This window comes from Solanum verrucosum, unplaced genomic scaffold (genome assembly GCF_900185275.1).
Source record: "Solanum verrucosum unplaced genomic scaffold, falcon-dt-bn FXZP01000253.1, whole genome shotgun sequence".
In the NCBI taxonomy this organism is placed as follows: Eukaryota; Viridiplantae; Streptophyta; class Magnoliopsida; order Solanales; family Solanaceae; genus Solanum; species Solanum verrucosum.
The window spans coordinates 1,294,089-1,307,985 of record NW_026019984.1 but is presented as its reverse complement, the minus strand read 5'-3'; the positions used below and the strand labels follow the sequence as shown (position 1 = coordinate 1,307,985).

Genomic DNA, 13,897 nt, shown 5'->3' with positions numbered 1-13,897 from the left:
GGGAACATGTGGTTTTTTGACACTCATGTAACTGAACTTAGAATATGGTTCTAAGCGCCTACGTACCTCAGTGAAGAGGATCAAGTCACAATGTAGTTTTGGCAGAGTTTTTTTTTTTAGTGTGTCGTACACAGTTTATACTCTTGCGGGCCACGAGTGACATGCAGTTTAGGCTCATACCTTAAGGAGCATTTCCACTTGAATATTTAACTTTAATTTGAAGAGCTTTATGACATACAGTTTAAGCTCGTGTTTCAAGAAGTATTTCAACTTAAAGATTTAACTCAAATTTGAGGAGTTTTATAACATATAGTTTAAGCTCGTGTTTCAATGAGCATTTCAACTTAAAGATTTAAGTGACATACAGTTTAAGCTCGTGTTTCAATGAGCATTTCAGCTTGAAGATTTAACTCAAATTTGAAGGGCTTCGTGATATACAGTTTAGGCTCGTGTGTCTAGTAACATTATAACTTGCAGTTTAGGCTCATGCGATGAGGAGCATTGTAACTTGCAGTTTAAGCTTATGTGTAAAGGAACGTTGAAACTTGCAGTTTAAGCTCATACGTTAAGGAGCGTCTAGATATACATTGACTCTTCAAAGTCATCTTCGGATGCAGACTTGCCCCCACTTTGGAGTTCTTTTATATTTTCATCTTCATGAGGTCCATAGATAGGAGATCGTTGATCTTCTCTCAAAGTCATGCTTAATTCCATATCATGTGCACGAGTTGCCAACTCTTCGAATATATTGGGCTTTAATCCTTACAAAATGTAGCGAAGACCCCAATTCATGCCTTGGATGCACATTTCAATGCTAAAAGTTTCACTAAGGCGATCTTTGCAATTGAGGCTCAAATTTCTCCAGCGATTGATAAAGTCAACAACTAGCTCATCTTCACTTTGACGAGCCTTTGTAAGTTCAATCATACTAATGACACGTCTCGTGCTATAAAATCGATTAAGAAACTTTTGCTCTAACCGCTCCCAACAAGCTATAAAATTAGGTTCGAGATCTGTGTACCAATCAAAGGCATTTTCTCTGAGAGATCGAACGAACTCTTTAATGAGATAATCACCATATGTCCCAGCATCATTGCAAGTCTTGATAAAGTGTGCTATATGTTGTTTGGGATTTCTTTTACTATCAAATTGATGAAGCTTAAGAGGTTGATAACCCTCATGCATTTTCAAGTTATCAATCCTTTGTTTATATGGCTTTGCATATATAGGAGAAAATTTGGATGAAGACTCAGATTTGTCTTCGATAGTCTCTATGATAAAGTCTTTCAATTGATCAATTGGAATCAAACCTTCAGCAGAGATATGAATTTCTTTAATGTTTGTTTGCTTTACGCAAGACTCTCCTTCGTCTTGAATTTTAAAAAGCTTCAGAGGTGCTTGACTTGATCTTCTCTCAATCATGTTATCCATCTTATTTGTTAACTTCAAAAGTTCAGCATTTTGTTCGTGTGCACACTTTGTCAAGCCTTCAATCGTTTTTGTCAAGCTTGCTAATTGTTCTTTTATAGTGATATTCTTTGATACTTGAAAAGTTGAGATGAGAGGTAGAGATTGTTCCACTGGGCGTGCCAGAATTTGTAGACAATAAAATTCGCGTCGAGAAAATAATAATCAAGAGCGAAAAATTATGCAACAACCGTTTTATTATTTCAAAGTGCGAATGTTACAATCTCTATGATTCCTCTGAATTCGCCTTTTCGAATATAAATTCAAGGGCTCTTGAGCTTGTTCTTGAATTTTGTTCTTGTTCTTGGACTTTAATCTTGGATTCAAGAGCCTTTGGAGCTTGTTCTTGAATCTTTGTCTTGAACTTTACTTTATCTTGATTTATAGTTGAATTCAAGGGTTTCGAGTTTGATCTTGAATCTGGTGGTCTTGATCTTGACTTCTAGTTGAATCCAAGGGCTTCGAGATTGATTTTGAATCCGGCGACCTTGATCTTTGATCGTTCTTGAACCTGAACTTTATCTTGATCTTGATTTCTAGTTGAATCCAAGGGCTTCGAGCTTGATTTTTGATCGTTCTTGAACTTGAACTTTATCTTGATCTTGACTTCTAGTTGAATCCAAGGGCTTCGAACTTGATTTTAAATCCGGCGGTCTTGATCTTGATTGTTCTTGAACTTTATCTTGATCTTGACTTCTAGTTAAATCCAAGGGCTTCGAGCTTGATCTTGAATCCGGTGGTCTTGATCTTGACTTCTAATTGAATCCAATGGCTTCGAGCTTGATCTTGATCTTGAATCCGACGGTCTTGATCTTGATCGTTTTTGAGCTTGAACTTTATCTTGATCTTGATCTTGACTTCTAGTTGAATCCAAGGGCTTCGAGCTTGATCTTGAATCCGACAGTCTTGATCTTGATCGTTCTTGAACTTCAACTTTACCTTGATCTTGACTTCTTCAAATCTTCAATTCTTAAACTTTAACACTTGAATTCTTGAACTCTCGAGTTCTTGAATTCTTAAACGTGTAGCTTGTGGAGAAATTTGTTGCTTTTGATCAACGAGTTTTCTCTAGCTTTTTGTTTAGAATTCTTCATTCTCTTTTCTGAATTATGAGAACCCCTATTTATAGTTTTAAAATAGATGAGTTGTGATTGGACTCCTTTCAGCCAATCAGATTTAAGTGACATGACATATGAAGTTTATGGAGCGGACTTTAATTAAATCTATATTTATTAGATTTAAATAATTAACTCAATTATATGAATCTATAATATTTATTTGAATTAATATATTCATAAATTTAATATAATCCGAATCATCTTATAAATTTATATTTAATAAATTTTAAATGACTACAATTATATACCACTTTCTATATAAAAAATAAAAAAGATACTAGTAATCATCCCACCTTCTGATTAAGATAGTATTCATTCCACCACTATTTTAGTACGAATAAAATAATTTTAAATATAATTAATATATCAAATCAAATATGAATGGACAATTATTATAGTATACCACGTATCAAGCACTTACGTATGGAAATTATAAACAAACAATAGGGACATTTATGTAAATATACATATACAGAGTGCCACACAGAAAGCCCTAGCTGATGTGCTCTCACCACTATAAAAAGTCCTTTCATACCTCACTTGAAACCCACTTGTGGTTTGCGTTGTTATTCTCCATACGCGGCCAGGGTTTTAGCGAAGCTCTTTCTCTCATTTTTCCGTTTGTGAAAGGTTAGATCTATTGCATTTCTCTTCATTTTGTTGAATTTTGTTTCAGATTGTATGTTATTGGTGCGAAAATCTGGTTATAGATTTGTGTTTTGTTAGTGATATGTGATAATTAGTATGTATTTCTATTAGATTTGTTTATTGTATGTCGATGATATGAGATTGAATTTTGTTTCAGATTGTATGATGTTGATGAGAAAATCTGGTAATCGATTTGTGTTTTGTTAGTAATATATGAAAATTACTTTGTATTTCTCTTAGATTTGTTCATCATGTTGATTATATGAGATTTGAATATTCATGTGATTTTCTGTTTTAAGTTATGGCTATATCGTCTGTATTTTTCTGAGATTTGTGTTTGTTATGTTGGAAGATATGTGATTTGTATATTCATGGAATTTTAAGGTCAAGTAATGTCATAATCGTTGGTGTTTCTCTGAGATTTGTCTATCTTATGTTATAAAGATGTGTGATTTGAATATATATATATATATGGAATTTTTAGATTTAAGTTAAGGCACATGAGTTTTTTTTTTTGTTGAAGATGTATGATCTGAATATTTATGAGTTTCTCAGTTTAATTTTACTCTTTATTTGCTTTATAAGTTATGTTGCTTTCATTCTGAGACTGGATCTCCATGATTTGTGTCTTGTATTGTGTAGATGAGCGTGGATTCAATCTACAGCTTTTTTTAATCTTATTTTAGAGTAGAAACCTTGTTTTGTTTGTAGTATGAGTTTGATGATTTTTACTTGTTAGAATTTTGATTTATCTATGCCATGTATTTCAGATCTGTTGACTTTTTAAAAAAAAGTTGTACTTGATTAAGTAGGTCAATAGCGGTTGAATAGTGGATCTATTAATTAATAATGACAATGTTTTAGAGAATCTTTCTTGAGTGTAAGAAATTTGCTTAACAAAGTAGGCAATTTCTTATTAATAATGACTGGTTCTTAGAATCTTTCATTTGAATGAATGCAATTAGAGTAACAAGATTGTCAATTTCTTTAGTTTGCATTGAATAGTACATCTGTTAATCTTAATCTGACTCTTGAATTGAATAACCCATGTGTTTCATATCATGACTGTGGTGCCTTGTTCAGTTTTTTAGACATCATGGGTAAAGAGAAGATTCATATCAGCATTGTTGTCATTGGACATGTCGACTCTGGAAAGTCGACCACTACTGGTCACTTGATCTACAAGCTTGGTGGCATTGACAAGCGTGTCATCGAGAGGTTTGAGAAAGAAGCAGCTGAGATGAACAAGAGGTCCTTCAAGTATGCGTGGGTGCTTGACAAGCTTAAGGCTGAGCGTGAACGTGGTATTACTATTGATATTGCCTTGTGGAAGTTTGAGACCACAAAGTACTACTGCACTGTGATTGATGCCCCTGGACACAGGGATTTCATCAAGAACATGATTACTGGTACCTCTCAGGCTGACTGTGCTGTCCTCATCATTGACTCCACAACTGGTGGTTTTGAAGCTGGTATTTCCAAGGATGGACAGACCCGTGAGCACGCATTGCTTGCTTTCACCCTTGGTGTCAAGCAAATGATTTGCTGCTGTAACAAGGTCTGTTTTATTTTTAATTTGATATGTTGATTGAAAAGTGATGTTTCAAGTTTTACTAATTCTGTTGTATGCCTTCTGCAGATGGATGCTACCACTCCTAAGTACTCCAAGGCTAGGTATGAAGAAATTGTGAAGGAAGTTTCTTCCTACCTCAAGAAGGTAGGATACAACCCTGACAAAATCCCCTTTGTCCCCATCTCTGGTTTTGAAGGAGACAACATGATTGAGCGATCAACCAACCTTGACTGGTACAAGGGCCCAACCCTACTTGATGCTCTTGACCAGATTAACGAGCCCAAGAGGCCCTCAGACAAGCCCCTCCGTCTTCCACTTCAGGATGTCTACAAGATTGGTGGTATTGGAACTGTGCCCGTCGGTCGTGTTGAAACTGGTGTCATTAAGCCTGGTATGGTTGTCACTTTTGGTCCAACTGGTCTGACCACTGAGGTTAAATCTGTTGAGATGCACCACGAGGCTCTTCTGGAGGCACTTCCTGGTGACAATGTTGGGTTCAACGTTAAGAACGTTGCAGTTAAGGATCTTAAGAGAGGTTTCGTTGCCTCTAACTCCAAAGATGACCCAGCAAAGGGTGCTGCAAGCTTCACTGCCCAAGTTATCATCATGAACCACCCTGGTCAGATTGGAAACGGATATGCCCCAGTGCTCGACTGCCACACCTCCCACATTGCTGTCAAGTTCGCTGAGATCTTGACCAAGATTGACAGACGTTCTGGTAAGGAACTTGAGAAGGAGCCCAAGTTTTTGAAGAATGGTGATGCCGGTATGGTTAAGATGATTCCCACCAAGCCCATGGTTGTTGAGACCTTTGCTGAGTACCCACCATTGGGACGTTTTGCTGTGAGGGACATGCGTCAAACTGTTGCTGTTGGTGTCGTCAAGAACGTCGACAAGAAAGACCCTACTGGTGCCAAAGTCACCAAGGCTGCCCAAAAGAAGAAGTGATGTGTTTTTGATGAGATTCTGCATTGATGAACTAGTTTTGTTTAATTGCATTAGCTATTTTCAATTTTGTTATGAACATTTTACCAGTCATAGACACGGCTCCAGAAGCTTTTGTCATGGTTCTCTAGCCTCGTTTGAGGATAGGGGAGTTGTTGAGCAATTTGGTTTGATCCAAGTTGCTTGATGGGCAGTGGCAATAGCACCTTTGGATGTCTTTCTCCTGTCTGGTTTTTTTTTATAGCGAATTCCAAGATGAGCTGCTGAAACGGTTTTAATATGTTATGCTTTTAAGATATCTTTTCTCCTGCTTTCACTTCCGCATTTCCTTTATTGTTCTGTTGTTATCATTGCTCCTAGTTATGACTTAGTCATTTGTTTTTTCCTGTAGAATCTAACCAACCGATCTGGTTCATATTGATTTTGGAGTTCTTTCTGCCATTTGAGATTTGACATTACTGAATGTTACCTTGCGTTCTTAGTGTCTCTTGTGGGTCGCCAGTCCTTATTTTACAGTTTTTTTTATTTGAAACATTTGAGGCTGAAAAGTGTTGCTTGGATTGTTTTTGCATTTTTTGAACAAAGAAGATAAGGAAACTGTTACCTTCTGCCCGTCTCATATGTTTAGACTTGGTATTGTTCGATACCAGTCTTTCCCTATGTAAAACAATTGTCATGGGATCTGATCTAATGTCGCTTCATGGGTTAGCCTTTTATCTTAAATAAATATATACCTATAGTTTTGTTAGTGTGCTGAGGTTATTGAGTAGATCAACCCTCAAGACTAATTACAGTTTCAAAATATGGACATACTTGTAAAAAGAGTGAAGTCTTTAGTTAGAATTGTCTTTAATTGAACTTCTTAAATGTTTCTCTTGTTTATGGAACTAACAAAATAGTATTAATTTATAATTCCAGAACCTATCTCCCTAGTTCAATATACTTTGACAATTCAATTTACATGACAAATTGAGAAATTGTTTCTTGGTGGGATTTTTACATGCTCAAACTGTTTGGTTATTTATACAGAAAGCGTGTATCAATTTAATCCACATTTTGCTTGTCTTGTGTTCTATATCCCAACAAGCTTTAGCTATTCTAAGACTATCAAAATACTACTCTTGTGGTCTCATTTTAATTGTCATTTTAATTCTTTTTACATCCATCAAGAAAATAATGAATACAAGGTATAATTCTTAAGTGTTTTTTCTTTTTGGAGAATTGAGCAATATTAAGAAAATAACTTTTAATTTTGTATTTCTAAAGTAACAGTAATTTTGGGACAATTTTTTTGAGCTAAAATAACTACTAATATGGGACGGAGAGAGTGTAGATCCAATAATAGATGGCGAGATGAGTAATTGCAAAACTCTTATCAACATGAGTTGTGGTGGAATGGTTGAGATAGATACCTCCATCTTTTTGGAAGTGTTGCCCACAAATATGAAAATTGTAATGCGCGAATCTAAATTTGATCGAATGACAAACACCAGAGCTCATTAGGAGGTTCTTACACAAATCTAAGCCAAATATATCACAAAATTCCCAAAAGTACATAAACAAAAACTAAAAGAAAACCAAATTAAATACTTTTTTATCTAAGTTAGAATCAAGCAGCCTTTGCTGTACAAGACAAACAAAGATCACAAAGAAGAGCAACAATAAGATCTGAATCACTTTCATTTATTTTCTCTCTGAAGTCTCTTTCATGGCTTCTCACTTGATCTGTTTTCCATTTTCCTCCCATTTGAACTCTTAGCTTTTTCATAGACTCCCTTCTTCCAGTGTGATCCGTCATCCTACAATTTGAACAGAAGAAAATGATCGACGCGAATCTAGGGAAAGTTCTATGGATGTTCAAAAAAATTACTAAATGTTTAATAAATATCGTGTTATAAAATCATAATTCCAAAAATACAATAATTAAAATGCTGAAAACTTTAATAATTGAACTCATCAAGTTTAAATCTTAAATTTCTCTCTTCAACTGAAATGATAGATTTCGGTTCAAATAAACTATCTAGAGTCTAGACATATAAAAATGCAATTAGATCTCCCTAAACCATAATTTATAATAACATTTCAGTATATATGTCAAGTTTTTTTGGAACAATTTTTTATTTCATGTTATATTATAGTTTCTATAATAACATTTCACCATAGGAGCTAGAATTATATATAGACAAACAACTAAATATTCACAAAACCTATACATTTAACAAAAAAAACTACACTAAATATTCACAAAAAAGGTACATTTAACATTTAAATCTTTGAATCCGACTCAGTAAGACAAGAAAAATTACTCTTTGGAGAGAGGAAGAGGACGTGTGATCCCTGCAAGACAAATTGGGAGTCCATTGTTTGCTTGATGATTTAAATTGGATGATGACATCTTTTTTTTCTTGAAAGAGAAGATGGAATTTTTTTTCCTTCGATTTGGATTCTTTTGATAGAGTAGGAACGAAAAATTAAAAGGAGGAGAAAAGACAGAGAGGAAGGTAAAGCATTAAAAGCAGATATAAAGGACCTTTCATTTTCTTTACTTAAAAGTAGTGGGCACAAAACGGGAATAGTTACGTACTTATTGTGGTGGAATGATTAAGATTTTTCTACTTTTAATAGAAGCGTCGTCTTTATGGCTTGAACTCGCATTGTGGACCCTGAGCTCTGCGATAGTTCCCAATCTATTCTGCAGGTAAAATCTGGTTAAACAGACTCCAATACAATCTCCAATTTCTGAAGAGTGAATTAAGATTTAAATTTAATGATTTATTTTTGTATAAATTATAGGAATAACATATTATAAGTACTAAATAGCATCCTATCCCTTCTAGTTTTCTATTTACCAAAAATCTCTTTAAAATGATGTTTGCGGGATACATAGCGTTGTGCACGAGATACATTAGGTTTGATACATTCCACATAGCGGGATACATAGCGTTGTGCACGGGATACATTATGTTTGATACATTCCACATAGCGGGATACATAGTGTTGTGCACGGGATACATGCAGGATACATAGCGTTGTGCACGGGATACATAGCGTTTGATACATTCCACATAACGGGATACATAGCGTTGTGCACAAGATACATAGGTAAATAAGGGATTTTTGAAATTTTTGAAATAAGTAGGGATAAATGAATATTAAGGTAAGTAAAAAAGTGTAGTTAAGTAATTTGTCCTTTATTTTTTATATTTATATCGTTGCATTCGTTATGCTAGTGTAGATGTGAATTTTAAAATAGGTAAATTTAAATTTAAAATTTGTAGATTCTTATAATGATCTTAAGTTAATAATTAGTATTTTATGGAATTTTTATCCCGAGGATACCCCTTGGCCCTTACAAAATTCACTCTCCTCTTGAAAATACCAGTTATTTTCACTAAATTACCCTTAATAAAATAACTGAGTATATATTTCACTTTTTTTTTACGATGTTCAATAAGTATTTTTTTTTTGAAGTTTAAATAATTATACGTAAGCGATAAGGGGCATCTCCAACCCTACACTCTATTTTACTCTCTAAATATAGAGTTCTCTATTTTTTCAGACAATCAACTCCAACCCAATTCTCTATTTTACTCTCTAAAAAAATATTTTTCTCTCTCCTCAATATTATATTATTTTCTTATTTCATAATATAAATCCTTTATTTTTTCCCCAATAATTACTTTATATAATTTTCATGTGATATAAAATTTTATTTTTCAAATTTTTTATTTAATATAAAATTATATTTTATTCTAATTTTTTAAATAATATAAATTGTAGAAAATATTATATAATATACAAATTAATGGACAAATTTAAATAAAAGTGAAATACAATTACATAAACATTACATAACACTCAATTTTCGAAATTATTACGTTGCTCCTATAAATGTTCTATTAATGCATTACGGAGTTCAAAATGAGCATTTTTGTCCTTAATTTTTTTATGTCTAACGAAAAATTATTCAAATCGGAGATTTTCATCTACCACCATTTATGTTGTTGGAGTTGAGCCTCTATGGCATCTTGAATTGGTGCATTAAGATCACGTTATCCTCAATTATCATGTTGTGCAGTATAATACATGTAGTCATTATATCAAGTAGCGCTTTCTTTCTCCAAAAACGTGACGGTCTTGCAAAACTCGCAAAACGTGATTGCAAAACTCCAAATGCACGTTCAGCATCTTTTCAGCATGATTCTTGTTTCATCGCGAATTAATGATTATGTATTGTATTTTATCTTGTATTTAAACTATTATGTTATATATTGTATTGTTATCTTGTATTTAAATTATCATATTATGTATCATATTTTTAAACTAAAATTTTCATCTTTATCATTTAATTTTGTGTATTCTTTATAGTGAAAATTAATAATAAAATCAAATTATATTATTGACGAAAATTAGAAAAAATTAAAATAGTATAAATTTGGGATGAAAGTAGTATATATTAAATAAATATATTTTTAAAAATACTATATTATATTTAAAAAGAATTATGAATATTATATATTGAATTAATGACATTATAAGTAAAATAATATGTTAATTAGAAAGTAATAGAAATAATAATAAAATATACAAAAAGTGAAATAGAGAATGTGAATAGTAGTTCTCCAAACTATTCACCTCTCTAAATATGAAGAATAGAGAGTGATATGGAGGTGAGTTGGAGTGTCCATTCTCTATTTTACTCTCCAAATATAGAAAATGGAGAGTAAAATAGAGGTGAGTTGGAAATGGTCTTATGAAAAGGAAAATGCTCTACAATAAGATTATGTTTTTTTCATTTTGAAAGCTCAACCACATGCCTTTATACTTATAAATATGTTGTTACATTTATTTGTTTCTCTACTACTAATTTCTAGGATACATTTACATATTCCACAATCCATCTCAAAATATTAGTCACGTTTTAATTTTTAAAAAGTAATTTTACTAATTTTTAGAGCAAAATTAAATTATATTAATTTAATATCATACAATTAAAATTCAAATAATTAAAAATTATATAAAACATCTATTAAATTATAATTCTTCCCATATTAATATAGTGAAAAAATATGTCTTGATATAGTGATATTTGTAATTCTACTACGATGTGTGTATATTTGTTTTTAGTGGGGTGATGATGGTACCGTGACAAAAATAATTAAATGAGTGCACGATAAGACCAGACAAATTACTCCCTCGCCTCAAAGAACATTTGGGGTGATGGGACTTAAAGCATATGATATACTGAAATTACATTCGATGGGGTCCAAGCATGATGGATGTAGGCTTTTATTTCCCAAAATAATTGAACTTTATTACATAAAGATTCAATTTCCACGCCATGCCTTGTTGTCACAAAAACAATTTCATTCAAATCTTTTAATCTTCCCCTATACCACAAGAATCCAGTACAAATTTTATCATATTGCACTTTTTTTTTTCTTCGAGTGTGATCTATGGAGGGTAGTCGTGAACTCGTGATGTCCCTTTATGGCTGACATTTTTAGTATGGAGTCGAAGGTGGGTGAGGTAGAGATGTGCATTGATCGGTTCAGTTTATGAATTATCGGTTCAGTTTATTAGTTTTTAAATACGCTAAACCAATAATCAAATCAATAAGATATTTTTCATTGGTTTTGGTCCTTAACAGTTCAGTTTCAATTTAACCAATAAGAAAATACTTATAAATAATTATATGTCTTCTCCAATAATTTGATGCGACAAGACAATAATGTAACTTTACAGAAAACTCATAAAATAGAAACAATAATAACTAACATGAAAAGAACTATACATACAAGTGCAGCACAAAGAGAAATAATTAAGGAAATAGGGTTCTTACTTTAGGTTTTTACATTTTGTATAATGTGAAATGATGAACTCAAAGTCGCCGTAAAGTGTGAATGGAAAGCTAAAGGACAAAGACAGTAACCAGTTAGGTACTGAGATTAATATTTAATATTTATGTAAGAGTAAATAGTAAATTACTACCGTCTTAATGGATTATCGATCAATAACCTAATATTAAAAAATCAAAATCGAACTGATAACCCGATATTTTTTAAAAAGAAATCATTAAAAACTCGTTAACCTAATAACCAATAATATAAATCAACAGTATTTTTTTTTCGATTCAATTTATCGATCTGTTCAATTTTTGAAGGAGAGGAGTGGAATTTGGGGAGGAAAATTTATAAGCTAATAACTAATGCAGATTTAAGTTATTTTAACATATATGTCCAGTCATATATTATATAGTTCATGCATTACATTACATTAATACAAAATGCTTTTAAATATAATATATATATTTCATAGCGACTAATTGATTTATTAAATATTCCTCATATTTAATCGTACATTATTAAAGGTAAAAATATGACTGGCCAGATTTAATTCCTTACTCAAAACTCAAAAGGTTTCTCATTTATTCATTTACCTTATGCTATTCAATTATTAGTTATAATAAGATTATGGAATATTAGGGCCCATAATATTCCAATTAGCCCCAAACACAAAACCTAAATAAAACACAATACTTATCCCTTCACATAAACCTTATTTTAGGGTTTGCACACATCTCGATTAATTTCATTACAATAAAAAACATATTATAATGAAACATCTTCGTCAATGCAATTTGTTTATTCATGAGGAAATCATAATCAACATACTGAATCGTTTGCCTTTGAAATCGCTAGCTAGGTTTAAATGTATATCCTATAATTGGCAAAAGTGCATTGCTGAAATTTATCGATGTCGTCTCGGTTTTCCTGAACCTTACTTAATCGGTTTCTTTTGCGTAGAGAAACGTTTGCGAAGTCGTTTCTTCTTCACATCGAAAGAATCGCCACTATTAATTGGTACTAATTTGGACAAATCAATCGATTTCATCGGTATCGGTGAGGGAGTGTATATTGTTGCTTCTTCCAATGGTTTTGTACTATGCAATAGGCTTAGAAGTAGGCATAGGGTTTATTATGTTTATAATCCTGCCACAAGGCAGCGTTTGGATGTCCCTAAAACTCTAATTCGTATGAATGATCCTTATGTTGGATTTACTTGTAAAGTAGATGAAGATCATGGCATTGTCTCGTTTACTATAGTTCGTTATGTAATTAGGAAACGCTATCAGTCTAGTATAACAATTGAAAGTTATTCTTCGGAGACTAATGTGTGGATTGCTACTGATGCCATTCATGATTTACTTTATCCATTGCAGCCTAGTAGGGATGAGAATTACTTATCGTCGTGTTGTGTAATCGATGGAGTATTCTGTTGGATTGATAATTTTGGACAAGGGATGACTGTTTATGATAGTGTAAAAAAGTGTTTTTGGGGTTTGGCATATCCTCAACCAGGGTGTATGATCTATCCAGGTTTTCATTTTCTTGGTTTATCAGGTGGAGAACTCTGTTTTGCATCGAAAGGTTGGACCATCCCTTGTTGGAGACTCAACAATTTTCCTAGTCGAGATGCAGAATGGGTTTGGAAGTATAATGTAGATGTTGTTACTATAATTCAGAAATGTGGAGAGAATTTTGGGCTTGGAGGAGGGAATGTTCAGAACATAGTTTTTCATCCTGTTTTTCCGGACATTTTGTTCTTGCAAATAAATGGCAAGGTTATCTCTTATGACGTGAAAACGAGTACTGTAGAACTTGTCTATGATTTTGGAGAAGCTGGGCGGAAGACAAAACATTACAAACTGTTTTCCTATGAATGGCCTCAATGGCCGCGTCTCAAGTAGACCATCAACAGGTATTACTTATTTATACTTGTTTAAATTTTTTCATTCGTGATGCAGGGTTTGCACTGTTTTCCATTGTACTTGTATGTTGTTTATTTTGTTTCAATTATCGCACTATTTTGTTTTTGTTGTTGTTGTTGTTGCTCCCTTCTGGTAGACTTTGCACTGTTTCCTTGTGACTTACTATATTCGCTTCACTTTTTCCTACTTCTTTGTATCTGGAGTTCACTGAGTATGTTGTTGTTGTTTGCTATGAGATTGAATTTGTGAGATAGTTTCTTGAAGTTTCTGCAGTTTCACAGAATCATATTTACCACGAATAATGAATGTAGTTCAATCGTGAGTTTCTCGAAATTTTATTGACAACACCAAATAATTCCATGTGGTGCAGCTTGT

The 13,897-nt window shown here is 32.8% G+C and overlaps 2 protein-coding genes and 1 long non-coding RNA gene across 3 annotated transcripts; 2 read left to right on the top strand and 1 right to left on the bottom strand.

Moving 5' to 3' along the window:
• Positions 1–4,289: 4,289 nt before the first annotated feature.
• LOC125818411 (elongation factor 1-alpha-like) lies at positions 4,290–6,049 on the top strand. Its single transcript, XM_049497929.1, has 2 exons — positions 4,290–4,791; positions 4,873–6,049. Exons 1-2 carry the CDS (start codon positions 4,330–4,332, stop codon positions 5,752–5,754), a joined length of 1,344 nt encoding a protein of 447 aa, XP_049353886.1. The 5' UTR covers positions 4,290–4,329; the 3' UTR covers positions 5,755–6,049.
• A 1,200-nt stretch (positions 6,050–7,249) lies between these two features.
• On the bottom strand, positions 7,250–8,186 carry LOC125817991 (uncharacterized). Its single transcript, XR_007442332.1, has 2 exons — positions 8,058–8,186; positions 7,250–7,550 (listed from the first exon to the last, which is right to left on the bottom strand). It is a non-coding gene; the product is annotated as an uncharacterized LOC125817991 (long non-coding RNA).
• A 4,181-nt stretch (positions 8,187–12,367) lies between these two features.
• LOC125818334 (F-box protein At3g26010-like) lies at positions 12,368–13,501 on the top strand. The gene has a single exon (XM_049497866.1). The coding sequence runs from the start codon at positions 12,368–12,370 to the stop codon at positions 13,499–13,501; it is 1,134 nt and encodes a 377-aa protein (XP_049353823.1).
• Positions 13,502–13,897: the final 396 nt, after the last annotated feature.